The 26,909-nt window shown below is 38.8% G+C and overlaps 1 protein-coding gene across 1 annotated transcript; it reads left to right on the top strand.

Annotated features, from left to right (window-relative positions):
- The first annotated feature begins 3,425 nt into the window (after window positions 1-3,425).
- SUCLA2 (succinate-CoA ligase ADP-forming subunit beta) lies at window positions 3,426-25,230 on the top strand. The gene is made up of 11 exons (XM_061353082.1): window positions 3,426-3,650; window positions 5,059-5,242; window positions 14,931-15,030; window positions 15,234-15,396; window positions 18,223-18,351; window positions 18,802-18,940; window positions 20,290-20,451; window positions 20,533-20,675; window positions 23,260-23,380; window positions 23,681-23,769; window positions 24,432-25,230. Exons 1-11 carry the CDS (start codon window positions 3,564-3,566, stop codon window positions 24,504-24,506), a joined length of 1,392 nt encoding a protein of 463 aa, XP_061209066.1. The 5' UTR covers window positions 3,426-3,563; the 3' UTR covers window positions 24,507-25,230.
- The last annotated feature ends 1,679 nt before the right edge of the window (window positions 25,231-26,909 follow it).

Raw genomic sequence — 26,909 nt, 5'->3', positions numbered from 1 at the left:
AATACTGGACTTTCCACAAATTCTTCTACTTAAAGAGTTGTTTCTAATTGACAGAAGGGAAATATTGAAGAAATTAGCCTACTTTATCTTTGCCTATGCTCTGACCCTACCTTTATTATAAATTTACAGCCTGCATCATCCTGCACAATCCTGGCTTCACATTAAACTCCAAACAATTCTTCATTACATTTTCATATAAGAATTTACAAGATGCATGAGTTTTTTTACATTACGTAGTTTCTTATCATAGAACAGAAAATCCTTGCTTTTAATATTGTACTTCAGAAAGTGCCTAGCTGAGCAAAACCCCCAAATGTTGGTTCCTATAATCTTCACTGACTATCATGAGCTCCTGTACTTTTAAATACTGGAATATTCATTTTTATATCAGTGATGGAATTATCATTCATATCTGGTTCCGTTAAGAGTAATGTCTGTCATCAAGATATGCTGTCAACCCAAAAGTGGTCACTGTTGTCACAATTATTCATAGAGGATAATGGTGTGCAAGAGCAATAGGACAAATTACAGCTGTCCTGGGGAGAGAGAGTTCTACTGTCTTCATTGGTTGTTAATTATCTCTTTGCTGTGTACAGACAAGATTAAGTCATCAGAATGGGTATAGGTAAGACAATTCTGTTTTATTTGTAGCTCTACCATTAACAGTTTAAATGACCTTGGACAACTCAGCCTGGCAGAGATGGATTGTACTCCAACTTCTATGAAACTTCCAGGTGTATTTAATCACAGGGAAGACTGAGACAGAAGAATATAAAAGTGTCCATTTGCTGAGGACAAAAATCCGTCTAGGACAGTATCTGGCAGTCCAGAGTGGTTGTCTGGATTATAATAGGCAAGAAATCATGGCAGGGCTTTTGACTGCTCTTCTCCAGCCATCTGTGGCTCAGTGACTTCTTAAGGCAGAGGTGGCTTCTGTGTATTTACTAACCCTCTTCTGGTTTCTCTTTTTTAAACCTACAAGACTCCACTCAAGCCTATATAACTTTCCATCACTTGCAGCATACATGGCAAGGTTCTCCACAGGTTAGCTGTGTGAAGTGTCACTTTTGTAAACAAATCCTTTTCCTCACATTGAATCTTACATCTACCAACCTTCCTCATGGAGCCTTATCTATGAGCCACAGTCTCTCCAGGGATATACCATGGGCTTATCCATGGCCACCGCCACTTTGAGGCACACTTGTTCCACGCTTGTTCCACACCTGTGGACTCATCCACAGGTCACCGTCCCTTTGACTCAAGTTCACACTGGAGTTCCAGCCAGTAAAGCAGCACAGAAGTAGCAGTGGTGCCATGGCCATCAGCCAGCACAGGCGCATGGCCATTGCTGTTATCAGAATGTTCCCAGGCACAGCACAGTGAGATGATAAGCAGTACAGCAAGCAGCAAAAGCAATAAGCAGCCACAAACAAGCAGTAGACTATATACAGTATGGCAACTAAGTCCCATGCCAAGCATAGGAGAGCCTGCCAATTAATAGCTAAACAGCAGTAACAGCTATAAATTCATTCTAGCACATTCCAACCAAATCTGTTGCTATCTCAAACCCTTTGAGCCCCATGCTGAGCGCCAAAAAAGCACTGTCATGCTTTAACCCCAGTTGGCAACTAAGCACCAAGCAACCTCTCTCTAACTTCCTCCCTGTACTGGAATGGGGAAGAGAATCAAAAGGGTAAAACTGAGATAACTCATGGGTTTAGGTAAAGACGGTTTAAGAGGTAAAGCAAAATTCATGCATGCAAGCAAAGAAAACCAAGGAGTTCATTCACCACTTCCCATGGTTAGGCAGGTATTCAGTCATCTCCAGGAAAGCAGGGCTCCATCACACATAATGGTTACACGGGAAGACAAACACCATAATTCCGAATGTCTCCCTTCCTCTTTCTTCTTCCCACAGCTGTATATGATAAGCATGATGCCATACCATACAGAGTATCACTTGGGCCAGTTGGGGTCAGCTGTTCCTGGCTGTGTCCCCTTCCAACCCCTTGTGCACACCCAGCCTACTCACTGGTGGTGTAGGGAGAGGAGCAGAAAAGGCCTTGGCTCTGTGGAAGCACTGCTCAGCAATAATGAAAACATCTAGGAACCATAAAAGTAACTGCTACAGGTGAACCCAGGACACCGTGTTCAGGACAAATCTAAACCACAGCCCCATACCAGCTACTGTGGAGAAAATTAACCCTACCCCAGCCAAAACCAACACACTAGCAAAGAGCCACTGTGTGTACAGAGGAGAGAAACAGCACAAAGTTTAAGTGCCCTTTTTGGCAGAAGGAAGTCTTTTGACAGCTGTACTGGAAAATTTTCGATGGTCTGTCAGAATTTTGCAGCTGGTTATTGGTTCAGTGACATGAACTCCTCCCTTGCATGACTGAATGTAAGAGGTACAGAGCTAAGCACTATGCTGAGCTCACTGCAGTGCTGAGGGGTAGGGATAACATTAGGAAATTGGAAGACCTGAAGCAAAGTAACTGAACCATGTTAACTCTTTCTTTTGCAATACTAGCCCAAGGAGAAGCTATGATAGTGCTCTTTCAGAACAAAAAAATGCAAACCCTCTGGTTATTGGATAATTCCAGTTACAAAACTCAGGAGAATTACAGCTCCAGTATGTCTTTCCTTCGCATCACATCTAGCTTTGACACACATGATGTACGGAAATAACTGCACTTTTCCTCATTATTGGTAGAGGACAGTTTTCGTTCCAGTTGCCCAGGCCACTACTCTTTTCCTACTGTTTTCTTTTGAAGGAAGAAGCTTCCCCTCTTCATGAGTCACACAGCCTGTTCTCTGGTTTCTGCAGAGACAACTGCCCCCTGCTTAGGTTCAATAACGATTTGACTCGAGGCCACCATACTGAACATACACATACTAAACTGTGAAGGCAGAGACAGCTTCGAGCTGTGTGAGGCACAGATGGGCTTTGTGTCATGGGGAGAGGAGGCTAGTACAGGGGGAGTGAAGGCAGGCTGCCAGTGCATGCCCAGAAATATTGGGTCTTCAGTTCAGTTCGTAATGGATGTGTTTGAGTTCTTGCGTGAAGACACCCTGAAATAATAATAAAATAAATAAAAATCAGAGTAAGAATAGTGATAATTTTTCCATTTTGAAGCAGAACTGGAAGGGGAGGATGGTGGCAGAAGGGACCCTGTCCTCCCATCTGGCACACACAGTGCCAGCTGAAGCTGACGCGGGTGGGACGGTTGTGGGTGAATTACAGCCTTTTTTTAGGAGCCCCGTCAGAAAACAACCTATTTTAAAAAAACAAAGTCGTTGAAAGCCGAGAGGTTGGGAAGCCGGTTAACTGCCCACCCTGCCTCGGTCCGCCCCGGCAGAGGGCAGCACAACCGATCGAGCACGGGCTGGGCCCTCGGACACCATAGAGTCGCGCCTCGCCCGCGCCGCCGGCGCTTGTCATTGAGGGAGGGGAGTCAGGCGATCGTTTCCTGCTCCACCCCATTCCCTCTGTGCCCTCCACCCCATCTCGGAGGTGGCGCATGCGCGCCGGGAGGGGCACCTGACATCGAAGGGGCTCAGCCATGGCGGCTTCCATGATCTGCAGCCGGGCCTCGGCTGGGCTGAGGGGCAGTGGTCTCCGTGCTGCGCTGGGCACCGCCACGGCGAAGGTAGGGGCCGCTCGGGAATGGTGGTGGGGCGGAGTGGGCAGGGTTGGGCCCGGCCCAGCCCGGCCTAGCCTGCGAAGCGATGGCGGGAGGAGCGGCCGTCTCGTCCCACTGCCGCCGACCTGTCCTGCCTCGCCCTGTCGTGGCGGCGGGGCTGGCGCTTGCCTTTGGTGGCAGGCTGTGCGCTTGCCTTTGTTGTACGTGCCGTGCCACCCTAGCTGCTGTTTTTGCTTGTGGCAGGTCTGGAGTGCGTAGTCCCCTTTTCCTTCCTTTTCAAACTTCCCTGCCTAACTTGGCTTGGAAATCCCGATGTTTCCATCTCCGCTGTCACCTTACTCATAGAATGAATAGGGCTGTGTCAGTAGACTCTTCTTCCAACTCGCAGTTCCCCAGTCTCTGCCCTTGTTTCCTGTGAATGACTTATGGGTATGGTCATGTTTTTGGCTGAAGAACCCCAGAAAAACAGTGCAAACCAAAGAGCGATGGAGGCTGAAGCGTGTAATACAGGCTCCGCGAGACGCTCTTCTCCTTCCACACGGGGAGGAAGGTCGCTTCGAGTTCCCCTCTCGTATTACACACAGCCTCTGGGCCCGGATGGTCAGTCAGTGCCAGGAGCAGCAGCTACAGCGGTCAGCACCTCTCGCTTGGGTTTCATGCCAAGGAAGGGGCCTCCTGTTTGCAGAAGGAATCCTTTGGAGCCTAACAGGCTCTGTCGATTTGCTAGTTTGAAATGCCATAGTAAAGCTTTTGTGTTGTCTGTATGCTTACTTTATTTAAAATGAAATTAAACCTTAAAAATCCAGTCTGTTAAAACTTTCCTAATACAGACTGATTTTTGTGGTACTTGTGCCAATGGTGCATATTAAAAAAAACACTCAACCAACAAAAAAAAAACCCAAACCAATCGCCAGAATAAATGCAAGTTTCTTTTAGTTTCTGCTTCCCCTCTTTCCCAAGGCTTCCCAAGTTCGGCAGACAGAGGCAGTCTACCAGAACTTTTGAATTACCTATTCTGTGTGCTTTTTTTTTTCTGTTCTCTTATACTTCCAAAATTCCTCAAGGTTCTTTTCCCTACAGATATATTCCTTTAAGTACGTAAATGGTAGCTAAATACTCAAGGGTGTTTTAACCCTGTCAGTCCTTGTCAGTGCTAGCAGCTTCACTGGCTCTTTCCCACTGCCTTGGTAAACCCTCACAAACCCCAGTACCAAACCTGACATGAATGACTAATGTGGAATAGTAATGTATAACAAGTTTAGGATTAAGTGTTCAGGTGTTTGCATTGATACACTAAACTGTACTTGTTTAATTTCGAGGGTTTTTAACCTAAGTTAAGATGGCAATTTTCCCCAACAGAGTCATGTTCTTTTTTCTTTCTGTTTTTCTTTTTTCTGTTTTTCTCTTCCTTCAGGTACTTGGTGGAAGCCCAGGAATACTCAATAATCATGGATTTCAGGTGCAACAACAGCAACAGAGGAGTCTGTCACTACACGAATATATGAGCATGGGACTGTTGCAGGAGGCTGGCATTGCTGTTCCACACGGACTAGTTGCCAAGACACCAGATGAAGCTTACAAAATAGCAAAAGAAATAGGTATAGAACTTACACAATTTAGGCATGGGATTGATACAAGGTGTAACTACTTTTTCTGTCTTTCCTGGTAAGACATTTGTTGGAGTTTTGAACATATCTTCTCTTAAAGAGAGCCTTTCCTGTGAAGCAACTTTCTTGTAGATTTGAGTATTTACTTTGGAGCTGACATTATCTTAATCTGATGTTTTCTAATGCTTAGGATTGCTCAGAGAGCAAGCGGTGTGCTTTCACACAGTGAAATCAGTTAAGTGACCTAGTTTTACTTAACTGAGAGTGTCTTTATTCAGACTTGTTTACAAAGCTAAACTGTGATCCTGAAATGGGGAAGGACTTGGTCTTGCTTCCATTAAAGGCTGTCAACATGTATTTTGAGCATTATTGTTCCCATATCCTGAATGCTGCAGATACTCTTCCAGTAACTTGTGAGTCTCACTTAGAAGGAATAGGGCAGGTATAAATTGTGTTAGCCTAGACTAATACAGCTACACAAACCTCTTTGAGATGAGCAGTAGACTCTGCTACAAATGCTGGTGTCCTTTTGCTCTCAAGCAAGTTTAGAGGAGATCTTGTGTGAAGAGCTTCAGTGGTGGTGGCAGGTAAGGCTTCTGTAGTCCAAGATCTCATATAGAACAGAAGATGCAAAGCATACTTGCCTTTAGGCTGCAGAAGAAAGGCAAAATCCTATACCTTTGCAAATGTGCTGTTCTGGCAAAATGCAGCTGCCTCATGCAGGAGGGGAGAACTTTAATGGTGTGTATTTAATACGCTAAATTCTTGGCTTGTTGATGGAAGGGTATCCAGTCTCCTTTGCCTGGTGCTTAAATACTGTATTCAGAGTTGAGCTTTAATTTTGGACTTGTCTGCTTATTATTAATTTGCTACTTTACTTACTGCATGTCTTAGTAAAACTTTGTTTTAATTGGGATGTGATCTAGAAGTTGGCTTTTGTTGTTAGAGCCATTAATACTATTTTTTTTTTAAATCTATTAAAGCTCTCCCTCCCTTGAAAAAATGTAGTAGGGTTATCACACAGCTTTAATAAAGGATATTACTTGTATTCCATTCTCATAAGCAAATGCCTTTATCTCTTTCACCTCCAAATGGGTATATTTATAGTGATTCATGTGGTTACCGGTTTTGTAATATTAATTTCAGCTTCATATGTACATTTAAGGCAAGAAATCAAGTCTGGAAAAGATACTCGTTTTTTTCTAGAGCAAGTTAGGCTGCTTTGTAATGTAGAAAGGAATGGAAAAGCTTCTTTTCTTTCAGATATGGTGTCCCAGAAATTCAGGTATTGCCTGCCTGCCTTCTTTCTCTTGTTCCCACTAGAGAATAAATGACACAAAATTATAACTTCATTAGTATTAAAGAAAGGTGTTAAAATATTTCTGGGAATGCTTTAAAATTCAGACCTGCTCCTTGTGTTCAGGTTGCGTTGTAATGTACTCTAAACTTCACAATTGAACATATCCCTTTGCTTACATTAATATGTTGCACAGAACTCTTGCTAGTGGCAAATGAGGCAACCTTTGCCTGTGGCTCTTAGTAGTGAGCAGGGAAACTCGAAGGTCACGACTCCTGTGTATTGTTCAGAGAGGGTTCCTGTAGTAAAGCAGGTGCGTCTGATTGCTGGCTTATTATAACTGTCTCATCCATGTGATGTTATAGGTATGCCTCCAGATAAAGGAGTATGTGACCCTGTGCAGTTTATTGAGGATTACAAAAAGGAAGTATATGAGTATATGAGTTTGCATTCCTTCATAAACTGGAAGAGAGAAATTCTGGGCTGTTGGTTTCAGTCATATACTTGACTATGGTGCTGTGGCTTTCTTTGGTACTTGAGGAAGGGATGACTTTCCAAAAGGAGAACACAGTGAAGGAGCTTGATTTTTTTGAGGCATTGCTAAAACATTGTCCAGAACTCATTCTGAATGGTGACAGATTATCCTTTGCTCCAGTGTTTTGGATTTCTTTGTTACTGTAACCATTTGCCCCCCCCCCCCCTTTTTTTTCCCCACTAGTACCTCTAGTATGTACTTTAAAAACAAACCCAATCTCTAGCATAATGAAAAAAATCTCACTTTTTTGGTATACCTGCTCACTGTTTATTTTTGTTATGTAAGAGCTGTTGCCAGTAGGTAGATTATCTTTTGCTTCTTATTAGGTGTTAAACTGTTTTTTCACGTTTGTCTAAACCTTCCCAAAGATAGTAGGTAACACTGTTTGCTCTGGTTTCCTAGTGGTGATCCTCATGCTTCTGATAACCTTTAGTCAGAAACCTGCACTCTGTAAACTTGAGTTTTGGCATTGAATTTCTTTCCTTTTGCAAATACCTCGCTTCAGTTAGAAATGGGTAACTTTTTATCCCAATGTATAACAAGCACAACCTTCTTATTAACAGAGATTGTTGTGGTTTAGCTGTGGCTGTAGCGAAATCAGTGTAAGCCCGTTGCATGTATAAAGCCAAAGCTTAACCATACTGACGATTACTGTCACTGCGAGGTAGCTGGTGTGGTAGAATCAAGCTGAGGCATAGGAACATTGCAGATTGTCTTAGAGCCTAGTTAGAATAGTGCACTAAATATTCTTTAAATAACAAAAATGATAAAACTTGTTAGAATTTCATTCAAAATTATCTTGAGGTCTGAAGTTAGATGAAATAGTCTGGAAGCCAGAAAGGTTGCTTCCTCTCCACTCCCTCGGTTTTCTTGTACTAAATGTTTTTTCTCCTAAAGACTAAAATATCCTAAAGGGAGCAGATTGTTTACCTACATGTAGAGTAATTTTGAAATGTGTGTGGAGTAGAAAACAGTTTTTGAGTTTGCATTGTTCTCTAGCATTTTTCTAATATTTTTTGTTAAGGAAACTGAGATGAAATTAGATGCTGTGAGCAACTTCTTAGCCATGGTGACAGCTCATTTAAACCTGGTTTGAGTCTTAAGGGAAAAAATGTATATATATTTTTGCTATTTTTTAAAAATTTGGTTTCTGCTGCAGCTATCATATTTCTTACAATGCTGCTTTCAACTCAGATTTCTGTTGTAGGTGGATTCTGCAAATGATTATTTCTTTGCTTCTGTTTTTGAAGAATCCGTTCTGTTGTCTCATGGGAAGGTTGTCTTTTGTAATTACTACAGCATTGGTTTGTGTATAGCTTTTTCTTTCTATATTTGGCTGTTGAGAGTCATCACTGGAATTTGTTACTTTCCTCAAGCAGCTTTTCCCTGTAAAGAGTCTTCCATCTCATTTCACATAAATTATTACTGTATGCTGGTTTGTGTAACTGTGACCCTTTTAAAATAACTACTGTTGAATAATTCAGTCTCTGAGAGTAGGTTTGGACCTCCTATAAATCTTACTGCTCACTTTTTCTCCAGTAGCTCACTGTCTCCATTCACGACCTCTAGATCTTATTTGTGCCACTGAAAGAATGCATTCTACTTGGAGCTGAGAATACTTGCATCTAAAGTCTTTTAAAAACTTTTATTGATTAAAAAAACCCCACCCCAACAATATTTTTGGTTATATGTGGTTCTTCATGTATTACATGAGTGAAAAGGTGACCCGAGTAAATTCTGTTCCACAGTGTTGGTAAGAGACAGCAGCAGTGTGTCTTGATGGTAGACTCTGTAAGTGCATGGTGTACTCTCAGCCTATGCATGCATTTCAACTAGCACTGTGACTGGTGCGGGTTTAGAAGATGATATGTTGTCAATAACACGACTAATAAACCTAAAGGCTTATTTCTTGAAGAACAGATGCTTTGTCAGTGTGATATCAGGTAGCTCAGCAGAGCACACTCTTTGAAATGTATTGCTGTTTGTTAAGACAGCACCTATGAAAGTGTATGTATGGCTGTAACTGAAGACTTGATGCTTCCTGATGCCTCCCTCTGTTAACAGTTGGGTGGAAGAGAGTCACATATCGTATGCGTATAGAAAAGTCTCTTTTCTCTTATAGCATATGCTTCTCTACATGATGATTTGAGAGCTAAGATTGCTGAAGTGATTAATATCTTGAAGCAGGTTTTGTATTTTGGTAGTTTTGTAGGATTTCGAAATAGTGAATCCCACAGCTTTATGCTCGTGGCAGATTGTCAAATTACAGTAAAATGAAAAGCTGTTCAGAATAGGAGGTGTTGAGAAACTGGGTGCATAACATTTCACCTTTCTATATCAAAGTTTTTGAATTTGCTGCTACGTTTGCTGTTGCAGTTTAAGAGATCTAGTCCATCTCCGTATCAGTGTGGATTACAAAGAATGATCTCATTTGGTATGCTTTTTACAGAGTGAGTCAAGTAATTGTCTTGGCTCTATTCCTTCAGACAGTTCTGTCAGATGTTTCTTTTCTGACTTTTGAGTTCTTTTCAATGTTACTTTGTTTTTCTGTTTATTGCCTAAGCATACAAACTGTATCAATGAAAAAAAAAAAAAGAAGTAAAGAATAAACTTGGGTAGATTTAGAGGTTTGTTCATCTCAGGCTTGATTTAATCAGAAACCAAAATTTAGTTCAACATGTGCAGTGTTTTTCTTAGGTTAAGTAATAGTTTTTTCTTTACTAGCTCTTCAAAAGAACAGGTATTCCAGGCTCTGTAGCACCAAAGCTAGGGTGATTTCTTCCTTGTGTATGCCATGCTTTCCTTGGTAGTCTCTGATTAAGCTGCTGGTTTTATTTTATTCTTTTATTTGTTTTGTATTTATGTTTTGTTGTTTTTTTTTTCCTTTGTTCTGTATCACACTGAAAGCTCACATCTAGGTTTTTCTCTTCCTAATAGTTTTTGGTTGTTTTGCCATTATCTCTTTTCCCTGTTTTTCAGTTATCTGCTAGACTATGTTAACAGATGTCTTTTAGGTTGTCTGTAGTTTGAAGCTCTAGAGCATTTATTCAGATGCTGTAGGATATGGATGATGATCTAAGGTGGTAAATGTGCAGAAATTCCGCAGGTCTTACATTAAAGAAAAATCTGCTGTAATGGTTAGTTAAATTCTAAATAGCTGTACCTAACAAAACACAGACTGTATACTCTGAAGGGATTCTCTGCTGGTGTTGGCAGAGTTAACGTTGGCGTACTCTTTATGTTGAGACTTCTGTTGACAGTACATTGTTACTTACATGCTCACGTTTTTCCCTCCCTAATTCCAGTAAATACAACTGTAGTATTTAAACTTAGAGATTTTATTATATCTGTGCAACAAGAAAAAAACTGGTTTGTGTTTTAAATGGAGAGTCTTCCTGGAACTAAACGCTTTTAAACAGAGTAACTGAGGCAAAAGTTATAGGTCTCTGTCTCTCTCCCAGGGTAAGTTTGCAATTGAATGGTAGTTGATAATTTTATTGGCACTATGTTATTAACCATTGCTGCCTTTTACTGTTGTTTGTTTTGTCAGAACACATTAGGCTTGCACAATTATTATCAAGGTGTTTATGATAGGTGGAAAGCAGTCAATATTTGTCAGAAGTCAGAATGGAAACTTGTAAAGCAGAACATTTTAGTGAAGTTTGCCCTAACATGAGACTTTCTACTTGCATAGAACCTGCAGAGATACAATGGAGCAACACACCTCGCTTCTTAAGGTTACCGTAAGATTATAATTTACGTAGATAACTCATGCATGCACATGTTATCTATGAGAGAGTATCTAAGGAGAAAGAGATCTTTCTTCCACTCTGAAGGGTTAGGTTATGGAATCAGAAATTATTCGTTCCAATAAAGTGATACCGGCCCTGCTAGAAATGAAGATATGGCTGTTTCCTGGCTGTATTATTCTTTTGCTGTCTAGTTAATAAATGATGAAGGTGAAACCTATAGTGTTAGTACTGTATAAATTTTTTTGTTGCTGACTCAGTGTTCTGATGATTTCAGGCACCTGTTCCCGTTGGTATCTACTCCTAATTTTCTAAACATTTCCTGGTTCTTTTCAGACTGTTTTTACTTCCACATGCTTTTAGTGCTAACTGCCATTAATATGGAAATGCAGCTGTTAACAAATGCTTGTTTTGAGTTTTGTGTATTGGTCTGTAGCTTGTTTGCCGGAGACAGCTGTGCTAAAGGTTTGCTATGTAGTTCTAGTGCCCTGTGTTCAGGCTTTACGATTTGTTACTGTGGCCGAGAGCAAATGTCCTGATTTCTGGCCTGCTCCTTTCAGTGTTCCTGTCGCTGTGCTTGTCACACAGTGCACAGACTCACAAAAGTACTGTCCACTGTGTTAGCTTTTGCCTTCAGTGCCTTCAGTGCCTTTTGCCAGCAGTGTCACTCTTCTGGTGTGCCCCAGGCTGTGATCATGTTAACACTTATGCTGGCACAAGAAAGGAGACTGGAGTGAAAAGCTGAGGACAGGAGGCAGGGTAGGACTGCTGTTATGGTGTAGTGTTTGCTGGTGCAAACTGTCCTAACTTGGTATGTGAGTACCTGCTCTAGGGCAGAAACTGCTATTTCTCATTGAAACAGAAGCCCAGCAATATTTCAGAGCAGTGTGAGCAAACTGGAAGGGCACAACTGTTGATACTGAGTAGAGAAATGTTAGCTGCTGGTTTCCAAATTTTTTTCTTGGATTACTGTGTATCAGCAATTCTCTGTGATAGTGCTGTGGCTGCAGATGAGGTGTGTGAGCAAGCATTTCTGCCCTTTAGTTTCAGGGTCACTTTAGGAGCTGCAGGGAAAAACAGATGAAGTTGATTGAACCTTTCTGCATGGGTTAAGGTTTTCTTGGGACATCTTATCTTGAATTTAGTTTCAGGTACATCTGTGCAGCTTAATTACTTGTAAGCATAGCTGGCCAAATAGTTCTTAAAGTGTTACATGTTTATGCAATCGAGCTGCTAGTTTGCTTGCAGTGCTGTAGGAAAACAAATTACAAGTCATTACTATCATGATCATTTAATGCCACAATTGCTCCATTCTGTTGCAATGATGACTTTGTTATGACCAAAACTGATTGCAAAAAGTTTGAAGTTGTTTCTCACACGTTTTTTTTCAGTCTTTATGTTTTGCCAAAGTGTAATCATGCATAATAGTTAAATTCTTAAGAAATACTGTATGTGATGAGGGCAGTGGTTTATGTAGCCCAGTATTTTGCCTCTTATAGTGGTGTAAGGACATCCTGTTAAGGGAAAACTGTTAGCCTGGCTGTTTTCTGAAGTCCATACCTCTTGTTTCCTGTTAGCATTTTAATAATTGTTGCCTTAGGAATATCAGAGGGAACAACTCTGCCCAATTCATTTTGACTCTTGCATTCTTCCTTCATGTGTTCTGGCAGGCTTCACTATCTTCTGTGCAAAGAAGATAGTGCCCCTTTTTAGAACTGACTTTCCTTGGTAGGTGGCTTTTGCTTTTGGCTGGTGTAGAACAGGAAATTGAGTGTATGGTGTACATGTAGTGGTGTCTTCTTGCTCTGTGCCTCACCAGGTATGGCTAAAGACCAGGTTCATTTTCTTGCTTTGTTCTCTTTTGATGTATTTGAAGAACCGCCAAGCTCTTTTAGTCCCTTCCTGTATGGGAAGGTCTTAATTTCAGTGATAATCCTGGTAACCAGTCTTTCTGATTGTAAATTACTTTTATAATTGTGAGCAGAGCTAAATGTCATGTTCCAGCGGAGATCTTAACAGAGCTTTAGTTGGCATCTGGTTCTGACTTGTTTAGATATTGGTTTTTATTGCTAGGAGAAGTAAAAACTACAAAGAAAGTGCCTGTGGGTGAATTTTATGGCCTTCTTGAAAATGTCTCTAGCAATAGCTTTCACTTTCTGGATTTAGTGTAGGAGGTGTAAAGTAAGGTGGAGAAACAGGACCCTCTCTCCTGAGCTTCCTAGTGTACTGTAAGTTAAATCTCTTAGTCTTGTTTACTAAATGTATCTGTTCTGAATCATTGTCAGACATCAGACTTCCATAGAAAGTTCAAAATAGTGAAATAATGCTGTGAATATTTTAAATATTTGAGTTGCTTCAGAGCCCTATGAAAAAACCTAGGTAGATTGTCAGTGAGAAAGGGGTGTTACTTTATTATTTTTTTTTTCCTAACTCAGGTAGTAAAATATTTTGCTCTCTCTTTTATGCTAACACTAGGAAGTCATGCTTCTCCACATTTTGTGTTTGTGTGTACACTCAAGGTAAATTGTTTTCAAATGGATGGAACTTTGTTTTTGAGCTCGTGTGTTGGAGTATGTGGCTTGATTTACCCAGGAAGCTACTATTGGTAATCTTACACATGAGGCTTAGTGTTTTCTAAAGCAAGCTGTGCACTCAGTGTAATTGCGTAAAAGTTAAGTCTTCTATAAACCATGTTAACTTACTTGATTGCCAATACCTAGTAGCCACAAGAAAGAGTTGTCTTCAGGAACTGAATTAAATATTAGATAATAGACTATATGTAAGTAGTTGTTAAATAGTAAGTCAACATATACTTGCATGTTTATAACCTTCATGCTTCTCGTGTCAGCAGACTTTGTATCAGTTGTGAATTCAGAGATCTGTTGTTAGGTAGATAGCCAAGAAGGAAAATTTACAAATAGCTGGTTGGGAGTAGTAATTTGAGCATTCTCTTTGCTTATAGCCACCCTAGCTTGTGATATCATGCAAATTTAATTTATCTGGTCAGGAAGGATGCAGGTCAAAATAGGAAATAACGTATTTGTGTCTGCCATAACCTTCAGTATGCATAGTTGCTAGTTTTGCTGGAGTACTGTGGTTTTCTTAGGCTTTCCTGTGGTTGCCTTTTCACATCCAAGAGAACAGCAAGTTCTTCCTTTGCTCAGAAAGACCAGAGTGGTTCAGCTAATGGTGCCATGAGAAAAGATGGGATGTGCCACACAAAAGTGAATGAGGCAGCTCTTAACATCTTGCAGTCTAGTTGCTGTTTGCAGTGTATTCATTGTAATTGAACTTGAGTAACTACTCAGGTCTTTGTTTTACTTCGTTTATCACCTTAAATGACTTGATTGACTGAACTTACTTCATTGCTTTATGTCTTGAACATCCTGGTCTTTTTTGATGATACCCTCTACTTTTTAAACCCAAATGCATAGTCTTCCCTACTTAGAATGATATTTTGTTAAGGATTTTTAAACAGTTGAAGCTAACTAAAGGGCTTACTCTGCCTGCTCTGGGTAAAATAGCAGATTTGCCTAGGCCTCTGACTTCTGCAAAGCACTCAGGCTTATGCATCAGGCAGAATGGAAGCCATAATGGACCTGCCAGTTGACTTGGGTGAGTGCCACAGTTACATATCATTGCTGAGAAGGTAGTGGTTACAGTTACAGAGTATTTGTACTCGATTGAGGAAAATCTTGGATTTTAGTATGTCAGACACTCAAGTGTCATTAATAGTCTGTGAGATACTAACCAGTTGTTACTGGATGCTTAATCATTTGTGATTTAAACATGGTTTAAAGATGCATCAAAACATCAGCATTCTTGGACCAACCAGGACACTAAATCACCAAGGTTTGTTCACAGACCAGCCTAAAGCTGAAATTGGTGGGTGGTTTGAGACTTATGGAATAACCTGTGTGAGTTACAATACCGTCTTTGGTTCACACATCTGTGTTTTGAATCAGGGGGACAAGATGGGGAGGAGGGAAGTGAGTGTGGAAAAGGGGTGGTAAAATGAAAACAGCCTTTATTATTCTACCTGGGGCGATTTGTTGTAGTAGTCACAGATGACAAATTTTGGGTTTTCTTTCATTCTAGGTTCAAAGGATCTGGTGGTAAAAGCGCAGGTTTTAGCTGGTGGTAGAGGAAAAGGAACGTTTGAAGGTGGCCTCAAAGGAGGAGTGAAAATAGTTTTTTCGTAAGTTGTTTCTAAATTATCCAGCCAAGTAGGAGAACATGAAAGTTTCATGTTATGAATTGAACCTATTGCTTAATTTAAAATCAGTGCTTTAACTATTAACCTCAAAGTAACAAAAATTAGGTAAGATTTTTTTTTTTTTAATGCTACTTCTGTTGTTTTTTCCCAGCAGTTTGTCACATTCTGAGCTTCTTTTATTCTAGTCCAGAAGAAGCAAAAGACATCTCCTCCAAAATGATTGGAAAGAAGTTGTTTACCAAGCAGACAGGAGAAAAAGGCAGGATATGCAATCAAGTATTTATCTGTGAGCGCAGATATCCCAGGAGAGAATACTATTTTGCAATAACAATGGAAAGGTCTTTTCAAGTGAGTAATATTAGAAATAGAAGTAAACTAGTTGTTATAGCTGAAATAAAAACCACAAATACCATAACAGCTTACTGTACTGGTCACTTGCTTTTGAAAACCAGGAATATGCATAAGTTAAATTTTGTTTCCCTAACAACAATTGCCTTAGTGTTTAAATGCTTTAAAGATGTAATGCTACAATTTAAAGTTAAGAAATAATAAATGAATATAAGTAGCTTCAACTGAAGTTCAGAGTCATATAGCTGAAGGGGAGATGGGTGGAATAAGGGGTTTATTTTCATTTTGGTTTGAGTTTGCACTTATCTATCAAATGCTCATACTAGAATTTAGTTTAAAAAGGCAGCTATGTGTGTGCATGTACATGTACACACTATTTAAGAGTGTCAAGAGCATGATAGGTAAAAGCCTTTTAGAAGAGCCAGTGGTCCTGGATAAATTGGACGTTCTTTTTCTCCAGTGTGTGGAGGTTCCCAGAGGTGCAGAAACGTGTCCCTCAGTTTTGAGAGCACTGGTAGCTTTCTTATGCCAGTACTCTTCAGGAACTGGTAGGAAGATTTGGGCCTAGAGGTCAGCTTTCAGAACTCTCAGGTAGACAAAAGCCAGAGTTTACTCCATGTGTATGTTCTGTATGTGTGGATATGTAGTTTTTTAGGCTACAATTCAAACCTAGTTACTGAAATGTAAGTGTATTTTCTGACAGACTACTGTTATGGAGCACAAAGAACAAATTGGTAACTTCAGTAAAGCCAAAGTAAAGCAGATCTTGGAACTTTATTTTCTGAAGCTTAACAAAAACTGAGTTTTGTCTTTCCAATGCTTAAGAGTTTGTATTCTTGGTGGTTAGAGGAGTATCTTCAGCATCAGTATGAAATAATTTTCTTCGGAGGAATGAGGAAACTAGTCATACATTTTTATTTTTTTGATGCAAAATTAAGAGTTAAATTGTGTATTTGTTCCTCTTTCCTTTTCTGTAGTGTAGTTTATGACAGGAAAATATCAATTGTTCAAGGCCAGGTTGGACAAGGCCTTGGGTGATACGGTTTAGTGGGAGGTGTCCCTGCCCATGGCAGGAGGGTTGGAACTTGATGATCTTAAGGTCCTTTCCAACCCTAACTATTCTATGATTCTATGATTGTGTTGGGTTTTAGTACAGTTATGTGACTTAGGCACTTAGACTCTGTTGTACCCTGTTATAGAGCACGGAAGATCGAAATGTTACAGTACGCACCCCAGACTTACCACAAGGTGGCATTAAAATACTGTAAATGGCTGGATTTTATGATCCTAAAATTGTGTGACCAATAAGCAAGCATCCTTAATGGAAACAGAATTTGCTGTAACTGATCTAAGAAAATCAGATAAAGCAGGGAAACGTGTTTTCCTGACTTGTTCTTGATCTCGTATAAGAAAACCCCAATCTTATTAGTGTATAATGAGCATAAGCATGTGGGTTATTGTCTTTTGATAGGGATGTGCTTTGGTTTGACTGCTGCCTTTTGAAATCATGTTTTTAGATGTGCTTGTCATTGCTGTATCTTGTCTAGGGTGCTTATGATGAGGAAATGCCTTTCAAAAGAAGGAAGTGTGAAGGTTGAATAACACATGGTTTTCTTCTTTTAAAGGGAAAACAGTCTGTAAAATAGTCTGTTGAAAGTGGAACTTGATTTCTTGGGTGCTATTTGCCAGTAGGAGTAAGATTTCATATGTTTTAAGCAAAATTATTCACTTTGGACAATTTTTTGGAACAATGAGTTATTTTTATAATGTATTGTAGCTTCCTGATGGTTCAGGATATGAATATCCAGAAATGTTCATTGTGTTGAACATTGCTATTAGACGTAGAATAATTTACCATCTATATATGTTTCCATTTGGAAGGATTGTGGTAAGAGTGGTGTGGTTACTGAGCATGTTCTCTAATGTCATGCTTTTTGTAATTGTTAACCGTTATAAGGCTTTTTAATGTTAAAAACCTTGTGCTGATAGGAAATGCTGCCTTAGTACACCATCTGTCATAATCCATGCGTGGGTGGTGATAAGGGACAGCAAGTTGAGATGACACAAGTATGCCTTTACTGTAAACTTGAGGACTGTTCCCATGGGGAGAGATTTTTAGGTTCCAGTAGTGAGTCTTTGAGGTTTTTATTGAGATTTAGATAGTTGTTTGTTTTTTTGGTTGTTTTTTTTTTTAAACCAAACAAAACCTGCTGCAATGGTTCTTAATTTCTTTTATTATCGAGTAATTTAGTTCTGTTTTGTCAGAAGTCCATGACTTACTTTCAGTGTTGTTCTATTGAACAGGAGTAGTGTGCAATAACTTGTCACTAGGTCTGCAGAACTAGATTTGTCCTTGGAGTTGGAGTATGGCAGAATGAATACGAGTGCCTGACATTTGATGTGTGTTTGTGTAGGGGTGAGTGGAGAAAGCAGAGATGTTTTTTTTCTGGTGACAACCTAGAAGATGAAATGCATATGATTACTAAGTTGAATTGTCTATCAAAATTTAAAACTAGTATGTCTGTGTTAATTACTCTGTTACTACAGTGTATACAAAGGAAAGTTTTCCCTGTTAAAAGAATTTGGACCAAACATACACCTTAAAATTTAAAAAGTGTTATTAAAATATTATTACGTAGTTGTTATTAAAATTATGTTATTACATAGATGTATTGAATAGACAGTAACATTCTCAGAGAAGTAAATGCCCACATTTTCCAACTAACAAGAAGATTTCACTACTGTGAGGTATCTTATGGGAAGAATAAATTCCAATTGTGTAATAAAAAGTACTTACATTTTTTTTTCCTTTCCTTTTTGTTCCAGGGTCCTGTGCTAATAGGCAGTTCTCAAGGTGGTGTTAATATTGAAGATGTTGCTGCAGAGAATCCTGACGCAATAGTTAAGGAGCCCATTGATATAGTGGAAGGCATAAAAAAGGAGCAGACTGTTAGGGTAATTATTAATGCGGACAAGTACACATTAGGGAGGATGGGGGGGGGGTTGCTTTTACATTTTGTAAAGTGTACATGCATTCAACCTGCTGGGTTGTGTTAAACCCTTCTGACATTTTGAAATGGATTTGAACTAAGTATTAAGTATTTTCAGGTGACAGACAATGTAAATCCAACTCTGCATGGCAGTGCTTTGTCTAGCTTTTGTGTAGCTTGTAAAGGTGTATGGTAATGATTTCTTGCTTGCTCCTTTTTAGGGTAAGTGCAGTGTTTTGTATTGAAAACAATCTCTTAAAACCCAAGAGTTACTTCGTTTCCAGGAGGACAGGAGAGGGTCTGCATTTACAAATTCATTTGACACTGTAATAATAGCTAAACTGGAACATGCCTAATTTGTAACTAAATCAAATCCTGAGTATCAGTTAACTGATAGTGGATCTTTTACTTGCAGCTTGCCCAAAAAATGGGATTTCCTCCTAATCTGGTGGATGAAGCAGCTGAAAATATGATCAAACTATATAATCTCTTCCTGAAATACGATGCTACAATGATAGAAATAAATCCTATGGTGGAAGATTCATCAGGAGTTGGTAATATTTCTTCTTTATATTCTTCATGCACCAGCTTGACATTTTAACATATCTTGGTTGCTTTGCACTGCTAAAACTTCAGCTGTATACAGCAAGATGACTTAGCATTAACATGGTGTGATCAAAACCAAATTCAATAAAGCATTTAAGTTTGAAAATCTAGGCATAGTAGGTATCTGCTCTGAATTGCTAAGTAGGATCCTAAGTTTAAATAACTTCTTTTAAGTTTATTTGTTTATTTATTTTAAAATAACACATTTTCCACTTTTGAGGTTAAAGCATTTCTGGAAGATAGATCTTTTCAAAAGGCTTAAAGTGAAGCTTGAGCCATATTGTGTATTCAAAGTTGGTACTGAAAAAGTAACTAGAACAGTAGCACCTTCTAGAAATCTCGTGCCTTTACTAGTTGGGCATCAGAATGACTGATAGAATTTGATATTTGATGTATTGAAGGACTATAGGTGTTTAAGTGGTGATGTTTATAAGGTTTTTAGCACATCCAGTTGCAGAATAGTTAATACTCAGTTAGAACCAATTCCCCTCTCACCAAAAAACAAATCTGTGGAGAATGTTTGTACTTGAACTCAAGTACAACAGTTTTAAATTTAACATGAATATGAAAACAGCTCCCTCATCAAAGTTTACAATTACTGTTATACTGTTATTACTCTACTGTTATTGTGTTAGGCTGTTTTTTAAATAGTGCGGCTTAAATGAACAATATGGAGCAGTCTCTCCCATCTGTTTCTCGTGCCTTGTCATTTTTATATCATATGTAGTGAGGGATAGAGATGAAGTCTTATGATTGTACAGACAGAAACTTAGTTCTGATGTAAAGAATACTGTAGGTTTTCCACAACACCTGCTATATCTAAGTGAAATTTACTTTTGTGTGTATTCTTCTGACAGCTTTCCTTCAAACTTGGATGTTTTTTCATTGTGTTTCTGTGTGCTTACAGGCACACACACATTTAATCTAAAAATAGAAAACTAAGAGGGATTAGAAAAACCCAAACCAGAGATCTTACGTAGGGATTAATTTAATGCTAATTATTGAAGCATAAATTACCCAGATTTATCAAACTGGTTATTGTAAGCTTCTTTGCTTTTAAGGTGTCTCAAGAACTTCATTTATCTTCACTGCAGTTAAAGGGTTTAGCTGTTTTTGTGGGTAAACTTGAGAGACTCTTGTATTTACATGCAGTGCTAAGTCTCTTTCCAGCAAAAGTAAGTGTGGACTGCATGAGCCAGCTGCCAAGTTTGACTTGACATACATTAACATATTTATGTAGAAGTGGAGCTATTATTTTAATATTAAATTATGGTGTTGTTTTTTTTTTTCCTTTCAGTGATGTGTATGGATGCAAAGATAAACTTTGACAGTAATTCAGCCTATCGTCAGAAGAAGATCTTTGATATGCAGGACTGGACACAGGAAGATCAAAGAGACAGGGATGCTGCAAAAGCAGATCTCAACTATATAGGATTGGATGGAAACATAGGCTGCTTAGGTATGTTCTAATTAGTGAAATTTCAATGACCTAATGGATTTATAAACTGAATTCCTAAATGTTATCTTTATTCTCATATAGTCAATGGTGCTGGTTTAGCAATGGCCACAATGGATATAATTAAACTTCACGGCGGAACTCCAGCAAACTTCCTTGATGTTGGTGGTGGTGCAACAGTGCAGCAAGTGACAGAAGCCTTTAAGCTTATTACCTCTGATAAAAAGGTGAGGGAAGAGTTGGCATATCAAAGTCCAGGCTGTGATTTGAAAGACAATGCTTAGTGCATGTTCTCCAGAATGCATGTTTTTAGGAGCATAAAATTAAAAAAGGAAAGAAAAGCGAGATGTTAGCTTAATTTGGTGCAAATGAAAAAGGCCTGAAAATATTTTCAAATTTTTCCCCTTTTCTAAAAAATAGATTCTTTGGCTGTGTACTGAGTAAGCAGTTTTGTATCCTTTGGTTGAAGTTACAGCTGTATTTGAATCTTTCTAGAAATGTTTGAGTCAGAAATTCCTCCTGCCTGCTGTTTAAACTGAAAGGAGTATTCACTTGGGTTTCTCCTTTCTTTTTGTTTTTGTCTTTTGGGCCTGTTTTGCAGCTGGTTCTATTTTGTGCATAGAGTTGTAGAGATGAATATTAATTGTGCTGTGCACAAACAAGTATCTAAGGTACTAATTGTATGTAATGTAAGATAAAATAATTTTGTAATGACATTGGAAGGGCATTAATGTTTTATCCTATTGAAAGCTTATCAGAAGTGTTTGAATGTTATTAAAATAATAAAGTAGTTGAAACTAAAGGAAGAGCTGTACTGTCCCAGAAAGACAATGCACGGACTGGGTTGCTGGTCTACATAGAAATGCTTATCCCAGTAGGGACTCAATGGCAGTTTGAGACTTTTTCAAAAAGAAAGAAAAATATGAATAAAAGGTAACTGAAAAAGGCAGGAGTGACTTGCAGGATCTGATAATGATATGCTACTTTTGCACCAGAATTTCATCCCCCACTTGCTCATCTTCGGAAAGGGCCAGAAAAAAATGATGAGTGATGTTACAAAGAAGCTTAGTCTCTTTGCCATTGGAAAGATTTTTGTTACCAAATGCAGGGTCTGACACATTCTCCATGGGTGTTATAGAATTATTTAGGTTGGAAAAGACTTGCAAGATGATTGAGTTTGACCATGAACCCAGCACTGCCAAGTCCACCACTAAACCATGTGCCTAAGCATCACATCTATTTCTTTTTAAATACCCCCAGAGATAGTGACCCCACCACTTTCCTGGGCAGCCTGTTCCACTGCTTGACAACTCTTCTGCTGAAGAAGTTTTTTTTAATATCTAGTCTAAACCTCCCCTGGTATAACTTGAAGCAGTTTCCTTTTGTCCTGTCACTTGATACTTGGGAGAAAAGACCTACACACACCTTGCTACAGCCTCCTTTCAGGTAGTTGTAGAGAGTGATAAGGTCTCTCAGCCTCCTTTTTCAAGGCTAAACAACCCCAGTTCCCTCAGCTGCTCCTCATAAGGCTTGTTCTTTCTTCACCTTTTTCAGCAAACTGGTGGGAAACTGAGGGACATAGGCACAGAGCACCTGAATTACAGAGAGAAGAGGAGAAACAAGGAACAATCTGGGAGTTGTTGATTTGGGACAGGTTCTTACAATGCCAGTTCTCTGCTGATGCAAGAACAGAGTGTGTCCAAACAGACTTGTTAATATTATCTCTCCCTTTCTGCCTTCTTTCAGGTGCTCACTGTTTTATGAAAACCTGGTAACTGTAGCTGGGATTCCTGCTGCTAAAAGTCAGAGAGCAGTGCAGACCACTCGTTTCATGGACTGGACTCTGGCTGCCACTCTGGGTTCAGTTCAGGGATTGTTTGGAATAGCTTTCTAGGGTGCCAGTCTAAGTTGCTTCCACCCATTAGCAGCAGGAGCAAGAACTATCTCGCATAGATGAGCTAGTCTAATTGCAGTATAATGAGAACCAAGATTCTGTTTCTTAAGCAGTTGCACATGAATATTTCGTCTTGTTAAGTTTATTCTGTCCTTCAGTGTTATCTATGCATTTTTGCTCCTCCTTTATTTAGTTCCTCACCGTTGACCATGATCTTTTTACTGCTCTTTTCCACCACTTTAGTAGGAAGATACTTTCCCTTAACCTCAGGCTCCGTCCTGAATGAAACATAGAGAGCTTACCTCTAAGCATGCTAGCTTTTAAATTGTGTAATCAATTTCTCATGCATGAGTTTTATAAGTTTTCTGCATTCTTTTGCCTGGCTTCTTCAGTATGTGGAGGTACTAGTGTGGGAAGTACCTTTGCTGGAGTAACGTTAGAAATGGAGAGAGAAACAGTTGACAGACTAAGTTGCTAAATAACTTTGCTGGAGTTTCATCTGTCTGATTTGCTTGAAGAAAATCAATCAGCTCTCTTCAGAATATTCTAAAAACTGTACAATAATGTACAGTGTTGATTTTGTACAGAAAATGAGAGTGTGCCTTTTCAAGCATGTACAAAGAATAAACACTGTTAAGAGAAATGGCGATTGCTTGCAACACATGCTGGATTGAAGGGCAATGTGAAAGTTTCCTGGGACAGGCATTTTCCCAGAAGTAACAGTTCTGCTGTATGTGACCTGACAGAACTGCGCTTCTGTTGCTGATGTTCCCAAGAACAGAAATGTTCCCTGTCTTGCAGAGTCCCTTGCTACACTTAAGAAGTTTGACTTTTCCTTACACTGAAAGGCTGAGTGGTACTTTTATCTGATGTGCCTCTGGCCATTTTTAATGTGAATGTTGTCATTGGTTCTGTAGGTACTGGCCATACTGGTAAATATTTTTGGTGGCATTATGCGATGTGATGTGATAGCACAAGGCATTGTTATGGCAGTAAAGGATTTGGACCTAAAAATACCTATTGTGGTACGGTTGCAAGGTGAGTGTGCTTCAATACATGTTAAATATATTCTGTCCATATTGACAAATGTTCTTGAGCTTATATATTGTGCAGCCAGTTGTCTGAAGATTATGGGTAGGTAAGGCAAACCTTGAATTTAGATGGTGAGATTGGCAAGTTATTAAAAAGACATTTCCTGTTTTTATAACTGCTGAAGTTGTTGTCTTCTAGATTTATTCACTAACTTACTTTTGGAACAGGCTTCCTAGAAAATAGGAGGATGCTCTGGTGGTAGTAGTCTCCTGTTCATTAAAAGTGGCATTTTATCTGTTTCTTAAGGTACACGAGTTGATGATGCCAAAGCTTTAATAACAGCTAGTGGCCTCAAAATCCTTGCGTGTGATGACTTGGATGAAGCTGCAAAAATGGTAAGTTAGCTAGTTATAAATATTTTCTGAACATAGCATCTGTTTCAGAATATTAAGAAGTTGGAACTCCATTCAGCTAAGTAAATGTAGCTTAGCATAAATCAGTGTTGGTTATTATCAGGGCCTGAAGAAAATGTTTTACAAATTAGTAAGTACATGTTTTGTAAGGAGAACTACTATGCAGTCAGAAGCTATCAAAAGCTGTTATACCCCAGAAATTTCTAAGCAGGAAATAAGTCATAGACTTTTTAAGTTGTTATGCAAGACAAGTTGAGGCTCCCTAAGGTATCAAAACAAGATCCAGAAATGTTTGCAACAAGAACTCAGAGAAGTACCTTTTAAATATATAGAATCTCTTGTGAGTGGGTACCCCAGCACCTCCCAAGAAAACGGGGTTCACATAAAGACACATAAACTTGTATTGTTTCATCAAGATACTGGGTTGTAAATGAGAACCAGTCATCGTATAATTGTTGAGATGTTTTCTAATAGCCTTGACTGATCTTTCATTTGAAAGCGATTTAAGAAGCACTGGACTAAGTAGTAATTCCCCTGTCCTGGATTTTGCTGGTGATCGCTGGCATTACTTTGTTTAAAAAGGTTTGTCCAGCTCATTCAAGTTAGGATTGCTTTCAAGTCAGTCTTTATTTTCTGTTTTTCAGGTGGTGAAACTCTCCGAAATAGTAAGCTTAGCAAAACAAGCTCATGTGGATGTTAAATTTCAGCTGCCAATTTGAAATGAGGAATGTCATGCTGGTGTCTAACATGTTCTCTGAAATACTGTGTTCTGTGGGATAGCTTTCATTTTCTTGTGGAGGTTTTGACTGTTTGACAGGCGCACAAACTGAAGTACCTGTTTTTAATGTTAACATGCAGAATGGTCAGAGTTCTTGTAAAAGCGTGTATTGCTGATCTTTTAGTCCTTTTTAGTTGTTTTCAAGCCTCCAGCTTCTGCTGCGGAATGTCACTTGCAATATATTTCTGCGTTGTCCGAAGTAAAGCTTCTGGTTGAAAAATAATTATTCTGAATAAATTCTGAAGTAACTTTACTTGTAAATTTGGTTAAAAGTAAATATGACTAGATTATCTAGTTGTCCATATGGAGAAATGTATTGAAACGGTATTTTATGTTGGAGACAGTTGTCCTTAGCAATATAATGTAGTTGAGTCCACCAATCATTATTTATGAACAGGTGCATTTGAACTTGATCAGAAACATTTTTAGAAGTGCTTCACTGAAGTGGCTGGTAACTCTTCTGGACAACGTGTTTATTCACTACAAAATATACTGTAGCACTTAGATTGTCACAATTTCTGGTCCTTGCAGAAAAAGCATTGTCTAGTTTTATATATGAACAAGCGTTTACCAAACTTCAAGGAGACAGAATACATAGAGAATGAAATTGTCTATTGTACATTGCTAATGAAATTGTACATTAATAAAATGTCTGCCAAAACTTCTGTAGTTTTTTTTTCTGTATATGTCACCATTTTGATAAATTACATATACTCATGGACTAAACCATAATGTAGGGTAGCAATGTAAAAACTTCTTAGGAGTCAATTTACAGTAGCATACATGTTATTTTTTTTCCCTCCTTGAATTTCATTGCATGATTAAAAACACATGAACTCGCACTTGGTGAAAAGCTTGGACAGATACCATGCATATAATATCTTACTGAAGTGGCCATAACTGATCTCTGCACAAACAAATACGTAAGAAAATGTCACTTTTTGGGGGGAAATAGTGCTTCTACTTTTTTATTTTTGTCACCTTACAATGCTGTTGATTTTGTAATTACATAGAACTTGGATGATGGTCCATTTTCCATTTAATTTCCAAATGCTGTTAATTACTCTTACTCATTTTTTGTTTGTGTTTTGTAGGCCTGTTGATTTTATTTTTTTGTTGTTGTTGAACATGCTGTTTTCTTGGCTGATGATAATGTAGTTTTATCAGGAAATAATGAACACTTGTCTGTGGTGGGATTTCAAAACGTGGTGTCATAGAAACATGAACTAAGGACTTAAAACGATTATGTGAAATGTGGGGAAACAGTAAATCATATGCAGTTTTGAGGTAGTTAGGGTAATAAATGAAGAAACTTTAAACCAGCATAGTGTATTACAGCAGTCTTTTGGCAGTACAAGAAAAATCAGAAATTAAGGTTACTCTGAATTTAAATAGTATTATTTTTAATCCTGTGTGGTATCACATAACTGAGTACTGTGTGCTGTTGATCCAGCATGCCAAATTGGGCTTGTGGGTATGCTTGGAATTGTTTTTATTCAATGTCATGAATGGATTTGTTAAGCATTGAATAATTTGGATAATATAATTCATTTCTAGCCTGTGGGTTTGCTTCTAATCTTATTTTTTAACTTTTAAAATCTGTGTGGAATGATAATGTTCCAGGTTCATACAGATGATTTTTTTTTTAACCAGCCTAACTCTAAATCAGTAGGAACAGTAAGACCAAAGTGACTCAGTGTTGTCAAAAATGAAAAATGGAGATAGTATTTTAGTACAAATACTGGACTAGAATGGAGGCAAAACTAGATCCTGCTGTTAGACCAATATTTCCTTTATACCTTATTTAAAATGCTAAGTGTAGTTCAGTAGGGGATGGAGCCAAGGCAAAATAGTTTTTATCTTTGAGAGGAATGAAAAACATTAGCTTTCTCGAATGTATTCACAAGTAACGTGACAGAAAGCAGTGGTCTGCCATTAGGGTAGTTCTAAAGCCCATGGTATTCCTTTAACTAAGGTTGAAGAATAGGTGTGGGATAGGAGGGTGGCTGCATCCAATTTCCTGACCAGAGTGTGCAGTAACAATCTGTAGAGTGTCAGGGAGTTGCTTTAAGTTACTTAAGCAATGCTTATGGCTTTGTAATCCAAATACTTCCCAGCTGGAAAAAAAAAATAGTTTCTTTGAAAAGAGAAATCCATGTAAGGGTTTGAATATGGTGTCACAGGTAGGGTGGGAGGAGTGTGAACAGCAACATGAAGGACTGTGGTCAGGATGGCATGTCTAGGTGGTGTGTGTAAGTGGCAGGCATGCCCCTTTCCAAAGATGGGGGTCTGGAAAGATTTATTTCCTGTTATTTCACTTCATGAAGAAATAGAATTAGTGATT

Source organism: Neopsephotus bourkii, unplaced genomic scaffold, assembly GCF_033783945.1.
Source record: "Neopsephotus bourkii isolate Nb327-2 ecotype Australia unplaced genomic scaffold, CSIRO-AGI_Nbou_v1 NB_663, whole genome shotgun sequence".
Taxonomy (NCBI): domain Eukaryota; kingdom Metazoa; phylum Chordata; class Aves; order Psittaciformes; family Psittacidae; genus Neopsephotus; species Neopsephotus bourkii.
The sequence above is the reverse complement of the archived record's forward strand: the minus strand, read 5'-3'. Positions and strand labels throughout refer to the sequence as shown.